General features: G+C 36.8%; 1 protein-coding gene across 1 annotated transcript in view; it reads left to right on the top strand.

The window, feature by feature from the left end:
• The first annotated feature begins 314 nt into the window (after positions 1-314).
• LOC121369773 overlaps positions 315-20,588 on the top strand; it is a 35,104-nt gene continuing 14,830 nt past the window's right edge. Inside the window, exons 1-3 of the mRNA XM_041494831.1 lie at positions 315-499; positions 15,579-15,659; positions 15,907-16,010. Of these exons, the coding sequence (XP_041350765.1) occupies positions 315-499; positions 15,579-15,659; positions 15,907-16,010 (370 nt within the window). The remainder of the gene's footprint in view (positions 500-15,578; positions 15,660-15,906; positions 16,011-20,588) is intronic.

The following is a 20,588-nucleotide window of genomic DNA, read 5'->3' as shown; positions in this document are numbered from 1 at the left end:
AATTGCGCACCCTTTTCTCTTTGGCATTTAACTGCTACATTCAAATTCCATAGGGGGGCATACTTTTAGTACGTACGCATTTTTTTGGGGGTGGGGGGGTTGAACATTTAAGAGCCATTTTGCGTACGCTTGCGTACGGCGGGGGGGGGGGGGGTGTTATTAGGGTAAAATTAAAAAAAAAAATATATAGTTAATTTGATTATTTACTGACGTTCTAGATCGTCGGCGCCTGTTTTGTTCGCCATACTAACCCTTTGCTTCATTCCACTGCATGACCTTTGTGTCATTTGACGCACGCATGCATGGCCAAGAAAATGGCCTCCGGTGGTGATAATTATGACAAATATTCCCAACTTTTGAAATGTATTAAATATGTAAACCCAACCAAGAAGGCGGGCGAGGTTCAGGAACTTGCCGCGGCCGAATGGAAGTTGCTGAAGGATGACGATTCGGCCTTTAGCAGGCGGATTCTTCAGTTAAAAACAGAGCAGACGTTCCGGTTTATAATACATTTAGAAACATTTTATTCGTCGTCAAGCGTTGTTCAATACATTTGTACAATGAGCAGTATTCATTAATTATAGTATACCATGATGACATCGACGGTGGCATTGTCTACATTTACTGGTACTGACTGACGATCTTTTGCGTATGTACGCAAGGGGGGGGGGGGGGGGGGTATGGGCACTGGCGTACGCATGCGTACGGGGGGGGGGGGGTGCAAAAAAAATCGAAAAATTGTGCGTACGTACTAAATGGATGACCCCTAGCACCACCACCACCCCCACCCGCCTGCTACCGATTTGATCGGGCTGCTGGTGCTCCCTTGCACCTGCCAGTGCAGGCGGTCCCCCCTCTTCCCTCCCCCACCTTTCCTGTCATGGACGGAGGAGCCGGCCAAGGCCGGCTCTTGTGCCCACGACAGGCGTGCGCTACAACAGCTTGTTCTGAATGTGCACGTAAAACCCTATGACATGACATGACATCTCAAAATCGGACCCTCTGTAAACCGGAATTATCTAAAAACCGGACATTTTTCACGGTCCCCTTTTAAATATCAGTACAAAAGAGAACATCTCTAAACCGGATACCCCTTAAAACCGGACATTTTAGTTGGTATTTGTGTGCTGAAATCCGTTATTTGTAGACATTTGGTTTGTTTGCTTTTATTACTAGGAAATCGTAACATAAAAATAGACCTGCACTGGCCCAATTTTGTATTATTCTTCCAAATAAATACACATGTTTGTTGCCTATTTCTCTGGATCCTCCATGGACCAATTGCGTCCCCGGTTACCATATGCCAAACATCTGACTCGGTCCAGTTGCTTCGTCGAATAATCCGACCCCAGCGTGTTGACTTAATGTAAAAATAAATAGTTGGATGTCTCTGAATCATACAGCACACAAAGGCTTTAATATCCAATTGACAAAGGCTATAATTTAAACAAAAGATTGAGATGAATATCACTTTTTACTTGTTTGTCCATGCTATCGTGATATTAGATCACGATTTTTGAAGAAATATTGTTGTTCTTGACCTTTCTATAACAAGTTTGTAAATTTATTAACATTAAAATCAAAGAAAATTGTATTAGATTTATGAACATTTATTTATTATTTATGTTGCAATGCAAAGACTTAACACGTTACTGTCATAGTTCTTGTTTCCTCCTCTTCCACTATATTATTATCATTATTCTTCTAACATTATCATTAAAATTAATCATTAAGTGGCAGAAAGTATTATCACTGGTCTTTGCGTTTTGGAATAAACTTTTGAACATCACTGCATTGCAGAATTTCATACTTTTTAAGCAGATAAAACTGGTGGGAAGATTTCTAGGATGCCTTGCTGTATTCGTCTTTAGGAAGATTTCTAGGATGCCTTGCTGTATTCGTCTTTAGGAAGATTTCTAGGATGCCTTGCTGTATTCGTCTTTAGGAAGATTTCTAGGATGCCTTGCTGTATTCGTCTTTAGGAAGCAACACACATTTATTTTCGCCATAGCTCTTAAACAACGCACGTTTAAAATTATCTTCTAGATCCACTTTGCAAGTGGCAGAAAGTATTATCACTTGCATATTTATACCTAGTTTAGCACTGTTGTTGTTGCTTAATTAGCAGTCACTATATGTCAATAATCACGCTTTGTTGTTCCAACTAATTATTTCTCTAACTTAAGCATTTGAAAGCAACAAATTTACAACATACGTTAAATGTGTTTTAACTGCTGTGATAAATCTAAACTTAAAATAAATGCTACAAAAATAAAACATATTCATTTTAGTGGAAATTTTAAAGATTATAAATATACTTTTAAGATTGGAAGTACCACTCTTGAAAAGCCACTGTTACTAATATTTAAAATACCAAGATTATAATTAATAACATGCCACAAAGTATATGTATTTTGTGCTGCCAAAAACAAACAATCGTAATTTATCAATAGACTCTAAACTGAAAATGTTTCTCGATAGTTCTTCCAGCCTTATTACATGGCTCTGAATTATGGGGTTACGAAAACAACGATATTTGTTGCTGTCCTATTCTGCCTATAAAAAGCGACACTATGTGGTAAGCTTGGTAGAGTACCAGTCGAATTGGTCATCGACAAAGGAATAATATATTACTGGGCACGAGTTATCTCAGATAAAACAATGTTATCAATCTATATTACTATACAAAGCAATTATGAAGGATCATATTAGCAATGGAATTAACTATACATTAATTATTACTGTTAAACATTTTTTCTTCTTCTAGGATTGACCAGTATATGGATATGACAAATGTTTCTATCAATAAAATGGCTATCACAAATTAGGATTAGACAAAACGACCAGTACAAACATAGAGTAATAATATATCTAATTCCGATACAGGACGTAGTTTGGCTTTAACCTCAGTTACTGGCGAAAAAATGGTTGTCAGGTTACATAACGTTTTCTTGTGTTCGAAGTTTGTGACGGGACCAGTCATTATGGGTGTTGTGAAGGACTTGCCTATTGAAAACATAGGAGTTTTGTTGGGTAATGATTTGACTAGTCAGTGTTGTCAGCCGAAATGTGACCAATTGTTAATTAAAGACAGCACTTTACCAATAGAAGAGAGTGAGGTTGATGAGATTAGATATCCTGCGTGTGTAAAGACTAGTGCTATGACCAGTAGGGTAGCACGAGACCCAGAGGATATTTGTGAATTGTCTGATACGTGTGTGAGCCATGAAATTGGAGTGGATGAGGTTATCAGTAAATTGGTAGATAAGTCAACTGACGAACTAAATGTGGTGGAACCTGTTGACCTCCCGCAGAGGGTAAATGAACCAGTTGTGTTTGATAGAGGGGCCTTACCTTATAATAGACAAGAGTTAGTTCTAGAGCAGGGGGCTGATCCAAATTTGTTGGCAGCTCGCACTACCTTGTTAACTGTGGACAAGGGAGTATTAATGAATAAGAGAGTTAGAGATAGAAAGGATAGGAAGCAACTAAGCCATGCTCAGAGCAAAATAAAATCAGTGTTTGATAGGAAGACTAGGAGTCGGGAATTTAAAACAGGGATAAGGTGCTGCTGTACCTTCCCATTAAACGGGGTTCATTGCAGAACAGGTATTTCGGGCCCTATGTTGTGCACAAACGGGTTAAGACAGAGTATGTGATAAACACCCCTGATAGGGTTAGGAAAAGTAGGTATTGTCACATCAATTTGCTAAAAGGTTATTTTGACAGACTGCCGATAGTTCCAGAGTTACCGGTCCAAATTGAGAGTCACTCAATTTCCTGTGATGACGTCAAGACTGCAGAGATCAAATTAAGCAACTGCCAGATTCTAGCAGATTTGAACCCCCAGCGAGCAAAGTTGACTACGTTGAAACAAGACAATGTTTCCATTTGTCAGAACCTTCCAACGGTTACCAATACCTTAAGCCAGGATCTGCGCTTGGAACCCAACGCTACACCGATTCGACAGCATGCATGTCGGAGAAAACCTGGAAAACGTGCGACACTGAAAAAGAAAGAAACGAAGTTCCAGTAGTCAGGTGAATGCGAGAAGTCATTCAACCGTATCAAGCAGATGCGCTACTCGTCTCCCGTGATGGCAGCACCAGACTACCGAATGCCTTTCAAGCTAGCTGTGGATGCCAGTGACGTGGGAGCTGGAGCTGTGCTGTTCCAGGAAGACGAAAATGGACTGGACCATCCTGTAAGTTTCTTCTCCAAAAAGTTTGACAAACACCAGGTGAACTATTCCACTATAGAGAAGGAAGCGTTGGCCATGGTACAAGCTCTGAAGCATTTTCAGATCTACGTGAAATCGGCAGTGCATCAAGTGGTGGTCTTTACTGATCATAATCCGCTTACCTTCATTCACAGAATGAAAGCCACCAACCAGAGAGTTTTGAGGCGGAGTCTTCTTCTGCAAGAATACCCAATTACCATTGAACATATCAAGGGCACATCCAATGTAATCGCTGATGCCCTGTCCCGAAGTTGAACGTTATGATAATGTGTTGACATTCTTGATTTCTGTTTTGTTTTTATATATTTTATTTGTATACCAGGGACTCAGAGACTCAGTGTGATTACTGGTAGTCACCTTATTATTATATGTGTTATAAATGCCCGTATGCGTCGGTTAACGCACCTTTTTGTTTTAATGTAGTATATTTCCCTATTCCTAGAGTAGAGGAAATATCCTTTTTGAGGTGGGGGGGGGGGGGGGGGGGGGGGTGTGACGGTACATGCTCTTAATTTCTTTTCGCCTGTGGCGATATTCATTGTTTTAGAAGGCCGTGTGCAGTTCCAAATGCACTTAGCCCAGGTGGGCAACTTGTTACGTGATACCTTTGCGTGACGGTCGTCTAATACACACCCAGCCCAGTTGCGGTGGCCATGTGGCTATTAGTTACGTAATATCCCGTAATATACCGGAGGGTAGTGCTGTTTATGGCCAGGGGATTGCTCGCGGAATGGCGACAGACAGTCTGACGATAAGAGAAAAATATGCCGGCGTGGTGGTTGTGGAAAATCCACATGATCGTAAGGTACCGCCTTGTACCCGCAGGCGATATTCGCTGTCTCTGAGAGTTTTGAATAAATAGCTAGGAGTTTAGATATATCGAGGAGAAACGATAGGAAGGCTCCAGGGGATCGCTGTCCGTCCACTGAACGATCTATATTAGTTCAGACGGGACTTTGGTAAATATATATTTTCTGCTCTGTGTATAACCTTGATGTGATTGATGTGACTTTAAATATTTTAATACTGTATTATACCAATATTATTTAAACGGTGCTGCCGGTCATCTGACGCAGTAATCTGTAGGCTCACTGTCCTAAATAATTATAAAAAGCTTAACCAGTCATCCTAGAGGACCTAGGTAAACTGTAGGTTATTGTCTTTATTGTGATAGGTACCAGTATTAAGTCTGTATTACAAGGTTATTGAATGAGTAGTTACGGTTAATTAAAAATTAACCAGTTAGGAATGCAGTTGTAATTCCTTTATTAATTAAGTTCCCCTGGAAGCGTTCTCAATTATCACACGTGTGTGTGTTAGCGTTTCTCAATTATCACACGTGTGGGTGTTGTGTCACGGTGAAGTGATTAGCATATTGTGTAAACTAGACACCTAGAGATTAACTAATTAAGTGATCAGTGAACTTATTATTTGTTGTTGTTAATTAACTACTGCGGCAGTACATTTGTCAGCGTAGGTTAATACAGATTCCAAGGTGTATTGTGTTTTTGTTGTGTTTTCTAGTGAACTAAACGTGCTATATTACATATACTTTATATAAGATCGTATCTCTGATCATACCTAGACGAGCCATACTAGGATTTAACCGCCCGTTACAGAGAGATCTAATAGATATACAGTTAGGAGAGATATTTTGATAACCGTGTTTCATTCAGTTACGGGTATTATAGGATCCCCGTGACAAGAGTCATCTGGACGTAAAATCTACACACGTTTTAAAGAGCCAGTAAATAAAAAAATTGTATCTATTATTCCTGAAACGTTATTGACCATTATGATGAAATGTAGGGCTTCTAACCACTATCTACCTGTTACAGCTGGACGTTGGAACAAACTTCTGTTGGAAGATAGACTGTGTGCCCATTGCTATGACAATGATGACGTGGACGATTTTCATTATTTAGTCGTAAGCAATTTTCTTTCATACATATATGTTTATGCTATCATATCCGACCAAACATTTATACATTTCGAAAACTTATGAGCAGTAAAAAATGAATGACAGTCAGTCAGTCAGTCAATCAACAAATCAACAAACCAATCAATCAATCAATCAATCAGTCTATCAATCAATCAATCAATGATCAATGACATCCTATTGGGTGTTAAATAAAACTATATGAAAATAAATAAATGTTTCATTTAACAAAGCATTCATCATATTTTAACTTCGATTTTATGGCGTCCTGCATATTATAGCTAAGGACCACAGTGATAATCATTGATGAAACCCGCTACAGCCACTCCATTGACTACTCTTTTCGATGAAAAGCAGTGCATCATATGCATAATCCATCAATCAAGATAGTACATACCACGGCCTCTGTTTCACCAGTTGTGCATCATTGGCTGGAACGAGGTAAAGGTATATGGTTGGAAAATGGAATAGAATAGATTTTAACGACACCCCAGCACGACAAATACATAGGCTATTGAGTGTCAAACTATGGTAAATGCAAACAAATAATTGAAAAATGGATTACCAACATCAAAACAAAAATGCTGAACTTATTAAACACGGTAGAAACAGCTGTTAAGATTCACATCCACGGATGAATTAATGAATGTTTAACGACACCCAAACACGAAATGTTTTATCGGCTATGGGTGTCAAACCACATCCACAAAAAGTAAAAGTTAAAGGGCACATTGCTTTATAAATCAACCCATTAGATGTACAATATCTTGAAATTCGAATCGTAGTCTTCACAGAAAAACAAATGCTACATTGATCCATTGGCAGCTAGGGATCTTTTATATCCACATTCCCACACACAAGACAGCACATTCCACGGCCTTTGATATGCCATTTGTGGGGACCCTGATTGGAATGGGGAAAACACCTAAGAGAATAGGTACATCGATGAAGTACTGATCAAGCGACCAGAGAACCTCGGGCAGGCGCTCTTCCGACTAACCTAGATCCAGCCCCCATCCAAGAACGGTGAAAAACGTACCAACATAGACGAAATATTATGATTAGACCATCGAAAAAAGAGTATGGAGTAGTTGTATTGTACACAGGCAAATATTTATTAAACTACACCAAAAACAATATCATAGCATCAAACTATCAAACACAGTTTATCTGAAACATTTCAAACATTTTAAAAACTGAAATGTTATAATATAGAGAAGCTTTTAGAAATAATTATAACATAATATACTAAAGAATGTGTGCTGTATTTCCCCAACCTTGTGAAATAGCCTCGTCGTGTTCTTATAAAACTTGTAAAGTCGAAACTTTAAGGTGACGCCAAACGATGCGAGAGGCACGTACGAAACAGTTTGTGACAAGACAAACAAACATTACGAATTCATCGGTTGCTAAGCAATCTGCTACTCTTATAAGGGGCACTCGTACCGTTAAGTCGCTCTTCTTCCATATTAAAGTGACTAAACAGAGGAGAGGAGTATCTTTCTCTGGAGGCGGGACGTAGCCCAGTCGTAAAGCGCTGCCTTGATGGGATCGATCCCAGTCGGTGGGCCCATTGGGCTATTTCTCGTTCCAGCCAGTGCACCACAACTGGTATATCAAAGTCCGTGGTATGTGCAATCCTGTCCGTGGGATGGTGCATATAAATGATCCCTTGCCACTAATAGAAAAAATGTTGTGGGTTTCCTCTCTAAGACTGTCAGAATTACCAAATGTTTCACATCCAATAGCCGACAATTAATAAATCAATGTGCTCTAGTGGTGTCCCCAAACAAAACAAACTTTAACTCTCTGTCTGTCTGTCTCTCTCTTTAAAACTTTTTTGTCAGATCAAACTGAAATTATTTACAAAAATCAGGGTTCATGGAGGCTGGGTCGGACAATACTCACAATGGATTTATCACGGCAATACGTAGGACCACACTGGCCACATTGTATGTATGCCATTTAATGCACCAACCTAATATTATATCGGCTTAAAGTAGAGGGGGTGATAAAACATTATTTTTGAAATTCAATACGAAACCATTCCTGTCATGTTGTTTTTGAATACTTCCGAAAGAGCTATAAAACATGTGTTTAGCATTATTTGTGACCCCTCCCAAGGTCAAATGTAAGTTTATAACATTTTTAAATTAGAAAATGTGTAATAAATGTGTTAACATCTTTTTTATAAAATGTTTGTTATTACTTGCTATGCTTTAAAGAGTTACCAAAATGTTTATTATTAGTTTTTGTCCCACAACTGGTATATACAAAGGCCATGGTATGTGCTGGCCTATTTCTGAGGAAGTGCATATAGAATATCTTGCTACTAATGACAAATGTAGCGGCTTTCGTCGGAAGACGTACTAGAATTACCAAACGTTGTGTAGTGTTGTTAAACAAAACAAAGGTATTTTTGTATCTAGATAATATTGAATAAACAATAGTCTGTAAGTCAGTATGTTTTCTAAAGTATTCAAGCATAACTACAGAATCGGAATTACTTCTCTTGTCTAGCAAACTCTTTAGAACAATGATATACACCTTTGCTGTTTTGATGCAAGTCTCGTTGACAATTTTAAGACAAATCAGCTAAAGAAAAGTGATTTGTAATCGCTGCAGTCTTTATAAACACATCGTTTTTCAGGGGCACAAACACGATTGCCTGTCAATTCAGTTTCTCAGATGTGACTCACTGCACCCTTGATTTCATCAAACCTCAAATCTATTTTTTAGATTAAACTTAATCAGAATTTAAACACAAAATACATGTGATATAGCTACAAGGAAATATTTCTAGAATATTTAATTGTGTAAAACTAATATGGCACATTCATTTGTAATAATTTGTGAGAAAATAAATTGATTTGTTTTGGAAATAAATGATTCACCCGTGCCTTTCGTCTTTAAGACCAATTGTTTAAGAAGGTGATTTTTTCACTCTCCGAGATATTTAAAAAATGAAATTTTGGATATTATACACAGTGAGGAACATACGTATTTTACAGAAATAAGATACAGAAAGCAACACAATTTTCCAACTTTCCTTTGAACGGTACTCCTTACGTGTATTCTTTTACATAAAAACCTGAAATTTTGTGTACAGCTTTATCATGCACTGTTACATATCAAGTTTGACTTTCATTGCAATTTACCCATTTTTGACGGAATGAATGAATGAATGAAAGAAAGAATGAAAAAAAGAATGAATGAATGAATGTTTAACGACACCCCAGCATTAAAATACATATCGGATATTGGGTGTCAGAAAGGTAAGTATATGAAAATATTATTTTTACAATCATATAAAACCACAGTGTAAAGAGCTGTGGAAAAAGTATAATACAATACAGTTATCAAGCTAGGTATATTTTAAAACTTTGTATAGAAATCAAAGTGTTTTAAAAACTTTAAAATGATTTCTGGGCGGAATTTAAATGACTCCAAAACATTTCTGTTGCCAAATATATCATTTCTTGTGGACTTCAAATGATTATAGGAAAAAATTAGAAGACTTAATTCTAAAAAATGACTTACTTTTATTCCATGATAAAAGTCATACATATTTTCATTCTGCCAGTGGTTCTTTCACTTCTATAGATTTAGCACTTTGTAGTCTTTCACTTTTTCTTAATTTCTCCTGGAAAGTTGGTTCACACCCTTGTGGTAGTGTCCACTTACCCATTATTTTGGAGAATGATGGACCTCTATCGCTTGAAAGGGTTCAAAGGTGGAAGTTGACGAAGGCGATTTGGGATAAGTTTCAGCATCTGTGCAGCACTCGAGTGCAACAATTTTCCATTACTGATGCTGATGATCCCATGTCTTTGTTCACTTCCATCTTGAAGGACATAGCAGATGAAACTATTCCTAAGACCTCGGCAGTGCCAAAGCGTTTCAGTAAACCATGGTTTAATGATACATGCAAGAATGGACTTAAAGAGCGAAACAGGTTCCTTGGGAGGTTCAAACGTGAACCTACTGGGTATAACCTGGATGCTTATCGTATTGCTATGGCTCGCAAACAGATCAGATTGAGTAAGAAATCATCTTGCAAACGTTTTGTCTCCACGTTGAATTCAGAAACATCGCTGAATCAGTCTGGAATAGGATCCGTAAAATCAAAGGTAAAGAATCCAGTAATACAGTTTATCATCTGTCTGTCAATGATACGATTGTGACGTACCATCCTGACATTGCTAATGCCTTGGAAGACAGGTTTTCTCATAACTCATCTTCTGCTTTCAGTACAGATGTTTTACATCTGTCAGAACTAAAGCTGAAAAGCAGTCCATTAACTTTTCATCTCAAAGTGTTGAAGTATACAACATGTATTTCTCTGTGGAGGAATTGCAGGATGCTCTTCGTCGAGCCCATGATACTTCAGTAGGACCAGATGAAATGCATTATCAATTATTAAAGCATTTACCTGAATCATATTTGATAGTTCTTTTTAAATATGTTTAACAATATTTGGATTTTCCTTTTGATTGGAGGAAGGCAATTATCATTCTTATTCCCAAGCTGTGTAAGGATCCAACTAATCCTACTAGTTATCGCCCTATCGCCGTGACAAGTTGCATTTGTAAAACCATGGAATAAATGATCAATCGTCAACTGGTCTGGTATCTTGCATCTCACAAATTACTTAATAACGTGCAATGTGGGTTCAGATGTACACGTAGCACGGGTTGATCATCATGTTAGATTTGAAACGTTTTGTAGGGAAGTTTTCATCCATAATCAGCACCTGGTTTCAGTGGTTTTTTATGTGGAAAAAGCTTACGGTACCATGTGGAAGTATGTGGTTTTAAACGACCACCATGGCATGGGACTTAGAGGTCGACTTCCTGTTTTTATTTCTCATTTTTTAAAAGATAGATCTTTTAAAGTTCTGGTAGGATCGACTTTGTCCGACATTCACTCAAAGGAGATGGGTGTGCCTCAAGGTAGTATTCTGTCTGTAACTTTATTTCTTGAAAATTAACAGCATCACCCAGTTTTTAACATCTGGTGTGGATTGCTCATTATAGATCGTCCAATATGAGTGTCATTGAACGTTAGTTGCAGCTTTGTTTGAATAAACTTCATCAATGGGCAACTGACAATGGATTTAGATTATCAAAGGCAAAAGCGGTTTCTGCCAGAAAAGAGGTCTCCACAGTTGTTTTTGGACAAAAATCCAATTGCAGATGTGGAGGAGACTAAATTTCTTTGGGTTATTTTTTGACAGGAAGCTATCCTTTGTGTCCCATCTTAAATATCTAAAATAAGGGCTAAAAAGGTCTCACTATTTTAAAAGTTATTGGTAATACGGAATGGGTAGCAGACCGCAAGGTTACACTCCGTCTGTATAGAACTCTTGTGAGGTCAAAACTTGATTATTGATGCATTGTGTATGGATAGGCGCGCAAGTCTTACTTGCAGATACTAGATCATATACACAAGCAGGGCCTTGGACTTTGTCTTGGTGCATTTAGAACATCTCCTGTTGAGAGCTTGTACGTTGATGCACACGAACCTTGTTTGGGTGCTAGATGTGCAAGGCCTTCTCTGCAGTATGCTACCAAGATTAACTCATTACCGAAACATCCTACACATAATGCGGTGTTTGATAACAAATATATGAAGTTGTTTGATGCAAGGCCAAATGCTATTTGTACCTTTCGTTTTCGCATTCAGGGTTTTTTGTTTGTTTGTTTTTTGTCGATTTCTAACATTGATTTAGCAGACACTTTGGAAACTCCTTCATATTTTGTTTTATCACCATGTTGTATTTCACCACCTAACATTGTGTTGGATCTTGCTCATCTGGACAAAAATCGCACAGATTGTGTGGACATTAAGACAGGTACCGTGATTACATTCCTGTGTATACAGACGGATCACGGGATGGGAATTATGTGGCTTGTGCTAAAGTTTTTCCATTAGACACAATCATTTCCATGCGATTGCCAGATCCAGAATCAATCTTTGATGCTGAAGTCTGGGCATACATACTTGACCCATTCATTTATCTTGAAGATGGATCCTCCACCTCAGTGTGAGCACTGTCAGTTTACTCTAACGATACGCCACATTTTGGTGGAGTGCAATCATCTGAGAGAAACTGGAAAAGATATATTAGGACGAAGAAATGTGATGGAATTATCATTTCGATTCCATCCTGAACTATTGTTGCAATTTCTTTGTGATACTGATTTTAAATGAAAACTTTCATTTTATGTATCTGTGATATTTGTATTTTTTAACAGTTCTTTACACTGTTTTAGTTTACCTTTGGCATTTTTATAGTGATGTTGTTCATCACTTAATTACCATAGTTCGACACCCAATAGCCATTTTTCGTGTAGGGGTGTCGTTAAACATTCCTTCATTGATCCTGGTTTATTGTCGCCTGGTTACGGTATTGTAACAGAACGTGTCGATATTACGTCAATATTAGCACACCTTTTGGTGCAATTACTTTCAGTTAATTACATATCTGCCATGCATCACATACCATAAAGAACTCGTTATTGATCCCAAATTGCTAAAACGTGTCTTCTCGAATCAATTAATTACTTTTGGTAGACCTGTTTCTCAAGGGCTGTACTCCCATTTTATACGTGTAGCGGAACATGTTTCTTTATACAGATAATCCGTTCAATTAAGACAAAGTCATTTGCTATACACATACTATCGAACATAACATTCTTATAACGCCAGTACACAGTTCATAGCAAAGGAACTCGGTTGTTACTGATGTTGTAGTCAGGTCAATAGCGATTCACAAATGTAGGAAGTAGGTCAATAATTTCATTGATATATCTTTGTTGGTTAATGGAGGCCAGTTCAACTTGCACCCCCGTAAGTGGCTATAAGAGTCTTTTATTTGGCGGGATCTTGAAAGTGAGGTGGGATGTCGGGTTTAGTGGGCACATGTTTTAAGTGCAACTACATGTTGTGCAGCATGACCGGCCTTGGTGGTGTCATGGTTAAGGTCTCCTACCCAGATCCAGTTTTAACGATTCAATGGGTAGGTGTAAAACCACTACACCTACTTCTCTCTCATCAACCTACTGACCTGGATAGTGCAGTAGATTTGTGACATATAGTGGTAAATTACTGCAAAATGTGATACTAACATGCCACTTTGCATGCAGTCAGGTCATCATATATAGAGTAAAACTTGATATATGACCCAACCTGGCAGTGACCCCTATTGGCCAGGTCACGTTACAATTCAAAATGGCCGCCAATTAACTATTTCTCACTCTGTATCACATTTAAAAGTATAAGATATAAAATATTAGCTTCATTGACACATTTAAGACAATATTATTACTATTTAAGTGTTGCTGTTATATATTAATAATTGAAAAAAAAAATGATTATGCTGAACAACAAAAGAAACGCATCTAATCACAAACACCATATATAGAATAGCCCAATTGCTAAAACCTAAATATCAATGAAATCGTTAACTTTTTAGAAAAGCATGAAACTTGACACAAATCTTCTATTGCTTAGTGATGTCAATTTAAAAACAGACATTAATATCTCCCCTGTGGCCGCCATTTTGAATTTCAAAATGGCCGCCACCAGTTATAATTTGTACTGAAAATCTAGGATTCTTAGGCACATAGAACCATGTTTCCAAATATTTTGTCATGTTTTAATGAGCTGCGAATCCACCAATGCATATAAAATGTAGGTAATATGTTCGCCATATTGGATTTAAAGATGGCCGCCATATGTAAACTTTTCAATAAAACAAATCTCGAAATGCAAAGTGCCATGTTAGTATCACATTTTGCACTATTATACCTTAACTCTACTACACTAGGACAGACAGCCAAGATAGCTGAAGTGTGTGCCCAGGACTGCGTGCTTAAACCCTATCAATAGTTTATAAAACTATGTTGGTAAATGGAGGCAACTTCATCTTGCACCCCGGTGAGTGGCTGTAGAGTCTCTTATTTGACGGGATCTGGAAAGCTGAGGTGTGTGTCCAGGACAGCGTGTTAGAACCCTAATTGGATATAAGCACTAACATAAGTTGAATTAATGTGCCATTATGAGTAGACAGAGGGATATGGCCCATTCTCATAACCGGAAGGATCACGGAAGAATTTGCGTACCTCTGAGTGAAAATACCGGAGAGGCAGCTCAATAAATGAACACACTATGTGCAGTTATGTCTTACTTAGGCTATATATTCTGATCAATGGGTTCAGTAAATACCCTGGGTCCTGATTAATTGGGTGTCATTATTAAATTTAAGCCAGTTTGATCCAAAAACTATTTGTTTTCATGTCACAATTAACGAACATTATATTTGATAAAAGTGCATATATTGGTGTAACAAATATAATGTTCGTTAATTGTCACACACACACACACACACACACACAGAGAGAGAGAGATGAGAGATTGAAGAGGAGAGCGAGAGAGAGAGAGAGAGAGAGAGAGAGAGAGAGAGAGAGAGAGAGAGGAGAGGGAGAGGAGAGGAGAGAGAGAGGGAGAGAGACAGAGACGAGGACATAATACATACATACGAGATAGGAGAGGGAGGGAGAGATGGAGGGGGGAGGAGGTACATTACATTGATACATATTCACACACAGAGAGAGAGAGAGAGAGAGAATGGCCGCGGAGAGAGAGTGGAGAGAGAGAGGAGAGAGAGAGGGGGGAGAGAGAGAGAGGAGAGAGACACACACACACACACACATATATTATGGTTAGATAAAGGCTTGGAACACATGCTCAAGAAGGTGTACACAGAACTTAAGTGCACAGTCCAGTACAAGTGTACAATCCATTGTTTTTCAGTTATTTGGTTCGTTTTGTTTTATTTTGTTTGTTTTGGTGTGTGTGTGTGTGTGTGTGTGTGTGTGTGATGGTTAATGCTTTTTTTTTGGGGGGGGGGGGGGTGTTCTTTTTTAAGTTGCTACTCCATATTACAGCGCTTAAAAAATGAAAGAAGCATTTGTGAGTAAATTGGACCAATTCTGTCTAACCAATTTAAACGGCATTTCATTAGTTACTTCACTCAGTTGGGCGGGGAAAGCAGTATTAATTGATTTGCGATCTTCACTCTCCCACTTCGCAGGACAATCGTGTCGCATTGTATTTTAGTACATGGTGCGCGATTAAATCGACTTTCTAGTGTGTTCTTGATGATTACGACACCAATATGGCCATCTTCTATAGATGTACGGTGAAGAATCGAGGTATGTTGAACATCATATTTATTGCAATATTTACTGTCGGAATATTCTCCTTGGAGGAAAAAACATTTCGTAAGGTTCGTAATACAATCACATCCAGTTGTCATCTTTGGAATGGTGTGGTTGCACGCGTGCTAGTATGTACTGGACTTTGTGCGAGACATGATCTCTGTGTTATGTTCAGATTTGATGAAAATGGAAACTGCTCTCTGTTCTGTGACACCGGGTCAGATACAGGAGGAACACTGGAGTATGGAAGCAAAGTGTACATCACTAACACAAGTAAAACTATTTTAAGTTTGTTTTATTATTTTAAACAAGTCAAGTCCATTTCAAACATTCGACTCTCTCTCTCTCTCTCTCTCTCTCTCTCTCTCTCTCTCTCTCTCTCTCTCTCTCTCTCTCTCTCTCTCTCTCTCTCTCTCTCTCTCTCTCTCCAACATGAAAGGCTGCTTTTTTAAATTAATATTTTATTGACTTTGTGCGAGACATGATCTCTGTGTTATGTTCAGATTTGATAAAAATGGAAACTGCTCTCTGTTCTGTGACATCGGGTCCGATACAGGAGGCACACCGGGACATGGAAGCAAAGTGTACATCACTAACATAAGTAAAGGTCAGTTTATAAATTTGTATAAGTTTCTTTCTTTCTTTTTAGTTTTCGTATGCTTTTAAAAATTATTGTTTGTTTATTAATTATTAATATCTGTGTGTGTGTGTGTCTCGTTGGTTATATTTCGTCTTTTTCCTGTATCTGATGGTATCTTACGAACATGAATGTAGTATTCTGTTTTACATAGCCTTAAAAATACACACACAGACACACACATGCACACACGCACACACACACACAACAAACTCCCCGCCCCTTGCGCTTGTGACTAATGCATGCGACACAGTATAATCGGATGCAGTTTAACTTATAAACATGTCATAGAGCTGTCGATTGTAATCGTGCTTTTTCTGTTGTAGCGACTGGGTCATCACCTAGGAGCAGGCAGTCGTATGTCTAGAAATCCATAGTATACATATGTGTTATCAAAATGATGTTCTCACCACCGGGTATGTAAGAAAGGACTGTTAAGCAATTATAGCTGTCCAACCCAAAAGAAGAACGACATTGAGAGCTTCAGTATCCATTATATGAATCTAATTAAAATTAGCTCCATTGATTAATTACTAGTAGACTAGTGGAGCTACTTGTAATCAGATTGCCATTTTATATTGATTAATACCGATTCCAATGGGGGTAAGCTTAAAGATAACGAGAAATGGGATTATGAGGGTCACCAGTTGGAGGTTGTAGACGAATTTAACTATCTTGGATTGTTACTAAGCTATAATGGTAAATTTAATCGGGCACAGAAAAGACTGGCAGAACAAGGACATAAAGCACAATACTGGACCATGAATATTTGTAATAAGAACTATTTTAATATTGAAACGATGTTAGCGGTATTTGATACCTATGTAAATAGTGTTCTTGATTATGGATCGGAGTGTCTGGGGTTTTCACTCAGCACACGACATCGAGAAAGTGCATATAAAATTTTGTAAACGTTTATTGGGTGTACATAACAGAACTTGTAATTACTTTGTTTATAGAGAATTGGGACGATTTCCACTAGCTATTATAAGAAAGCTGAAAAGTTTTAAATATTGGATAAACCTTGGTAGTACCAGTAATTGCATTTTAAAAGCTGTGTACGAGGAAATATATGAGTATGGAGATATTTGGTTAACGAATATTAAGCAGGAATTAAATACGCTTGGGCTAAGTTATATGTGGAAATCGACCCATACCCATGTCTGTTTTTATTACATAATTTAAGAAAGAATATTTGATGTATTTAAACAAAAGTCCTACAGTTTAATAACAGCGTCGCCAAAAGGTTTACTATATAAACACTTAAAGGGACATTCCTGAGTTTGCTGCATTGTTTCTGACTAATAAAATACTTCTACGATTAAACTTACAAATTAAATATATTTTCTTATTTAGAATATCAGTGTCTGTATATTCAATGTGTTTCTGGTCGTCTTAATATGTATAAGAAGCCCAAACTGGATTTTGTCTTCAAATAATTTCCTACGTACGAACAAATTATATTTTAGAAAATAAAATGAAATTTAACGTAGTAAAACTATTAGAACGATCAAAACACGTTTAATATACAGCCACTAATATTTTATGCAGAAAAATATATTTGATGTGTAATTACAATCGTTAAAAAGTATATGTTAGTCGATAACATCTTAATCATTGCAACAAACTCAGGAATGTTCCTTTAATAAAGGAATATCAATTACAAGCATATCTGACGAAGCCAGATAATATAAAAGAAATAACGAAAATGAGAATTTGTGCACACAGGCTAAATATTGAAGCTGGTAGGTACAAAAATATCGAGAGAACACAAAGAGTATGTACATTATGTAACATTAATGAGATTTAGGATGAGTTTCATTTTATTCTTCAGTGTCCACGATACGAAACTTTAAGAAATAGATATATTAAGAAACACTATCCCAAGAACCCCAGTGCTTTTAAACTAAGACAGCTATTGTCAACTACAAACAATAAGGAGATAAATAACCCTGGCAAATACTTACTACAGGCGAACAATATGAGGGATATGCTATTACTACAAACAACGTAATATATCTATATTTGTGTGACCCATATTGCTGATTGTTTATATGTAGATATAGATGGATTGTTTTTATCGGTATATGTGTATGTATTTATGTAAGTCATTCTCCACCATTGTCCCGCACTATTGTACCTAATATTGTAGTTCAGTGTTATAATGCTGATAAGTTGCAACCCTTAATGCAATAAAGAACTTGAACTTGAATCATGAAAATTTAAAGCTGATGCCTGTTACGTTATAAGTATTACATTATAAAATGGCGCTTAACATATTAACACAAAAATAATCAACGTAATATTTTAAACGTATATTAGAACCAGTGAATTGATGGTTTCTTCCATTGTTAAGCTATATTGTTCAATATTACTATGAAAATGATATGCTGGATTTGAGATATATTCTAATATATACCACTTTAGTTTTGCATTAACCATAGTTTGACACCCAATAGCCGATGTATTTTTCGTGCTGGGGTGTCGTTAAACATTCATTCATTCATTCATTCATTCATTCATTCATCATTCTAATATATACATATATGTTATTGAGAAACAATGGGTGAAAATATGGTTTTCACACATCACGAGTGGACATAAAAATCGTATTCGAAAAAACCTCACCATGAAATAATCTGTTTATTGCATACATATTTACTAATTGTTGACAATATCGTTTGCTTTTTGTTAGTATCTTTTGTAACGCAATGATATATAAAAAAAAATTCCGTTGAAACTTTTCAAGAAATGTGCTTGACCATGGATGTTTTAAAAGAAATATGAATACAAATTATTTTTATTTTATTAAATTAACAATTATTTAATAATACTGCTGTGCAAACATATCTGACAAGCGATCCTCCCAAGGACATTGTGTCATCATTATTTAGCTTCGTACTCAATCAGTTTTAGATACCCCTATCGTTATTGCACTTCATATTCATTTTTAATGGGTACACTCGTTTAAATTACATGTTTTTATTTTTCAAATACGATCAGATACACTGGTAATCATCAAGCTTAAACACGATGCGACACTGACCTCAGTAATTAAAACGTAATGATTTACAAGGGAGATAACTAAATCATGAATTTATTCACTAAAAATAAATATAATTTCTATATTTTCACTGTACTTAAAATTGGTTATTTTTATGTAAGGATAATCAAAATGACGTCATTCATGTTTGACGTCATTTCCATTACAATAACCCACCGCGTCTACATATTTTCACGCCATTTTAATTAAGAATTGAACGTGAATGTTTTTGGGTTTCATGCTAGTATGAAACGCAAAAACGCTCTACACACTGTATGAATGGCGTATATTATAAACCCTTGGATTCTTATAATTCTTATAATTCCAAACACATAACCATGTCATTAATGTAAAGCTCTTGAAAATAAAAAGTGAACTCTATTTTCCAACTATTTACTATTTTATTAACACGAAATTCATACTCAACATTAGCGGAATCCCTATGGTGGTTCGGCTTTTTCCGTCAATAGCCGAATGAGAGAATGACAATGTTAAAATCATTAATACAATTCATATTATTTTTTTGCATTAAATGTCAATACCAACTAAAAACATTTTGAATTGACTAGAAACATATAACGTAAGTAATTTTAATAACTTTTAACCTGTAATAAAAATGTCCGAAGCGACCCATTTTGTATGCTATAATTTATATGTGAAGCGGTTGGTGTATGAATATTTAACTACGAACTGTGGATGGGCGCCATTTTTTTTATTACTGTCCAGTTTGTACCAATTACGACGTTGAAATTACAGTTATAAAATTTTGAGTGCGTGATAATTCCATGTTTTGATAGATTTGACATGGAGAAAGTGGCTTCAATGTTTCCGGAAATGGATGAAACCTGTTTGTCGCGACTTTCTGTGTTTACTGGCCTGTAATTGTGGAAGTGGCAACAGGATAGTTTTGGCATGTGTGACTTCAAGTGGTGCGCACAAGTATACATATATTACAATAACATGCTCATGTTTCGTTTTTGGAAAGTGGAACATTCTCTGTTGTAGCTTCGAATTGAAGCTTCGTTCCTGTGTCCCGACATGTACATGATATTGATAGTTTCAAAACCCGACTCGTTTAAAGATTGCATCGCAGTGGCGCGCAAACTTAGAAACTATGTGTTGTGTACGTCATACTACAATGCCGTTGAATGCGCGTTAGATGCTAATGGTATGGCATGAACTGACTGAATTTTGTTTTTGAAATCGCTTTTAGGCTGTCCAAATTCCATTGGAATTATATACTTTTTTTGGATCGGCAAAATAGATTTTTAGTTGTGGGATTTTGAATTCACTATAAACATATAACGTAAGTAATTTCAATAACTTTTAACCTTTAATAAAACTGTCTGAAGCGACCTATTTTGTATGGTATAATTTATATGTGAAGATGTTTAGAAGTTTGACAGCAGACGATTACTGTTTGATGTCTAAAAACAGAATCTCAAGGAAATTCCTCGGGGATTCCTTTGTTGACATAATTCATAAAGTAGTTTTCGTATAAAACA

The sequence above is a fragment of the Gigantopelta aegis genome, chromosome 4, assembly GCF_016097555.1.
Source record: "Gigantopelta aegis isolate Gae_Host chromosome 4, Gae_host_genome, whole genome shotgun sequence".
NCBI lineage: Eukaryota > Metazoa > Mollusca > Gastropoda > Neomphalida > Peltospiridae > Gigantopelta > Gigantopelta aegis.
The sequence above is the reverse complement of the archived record's forward strand: the minus strand, read 5'-3'. Positions and strand labels throughout refer to the sequence as shown.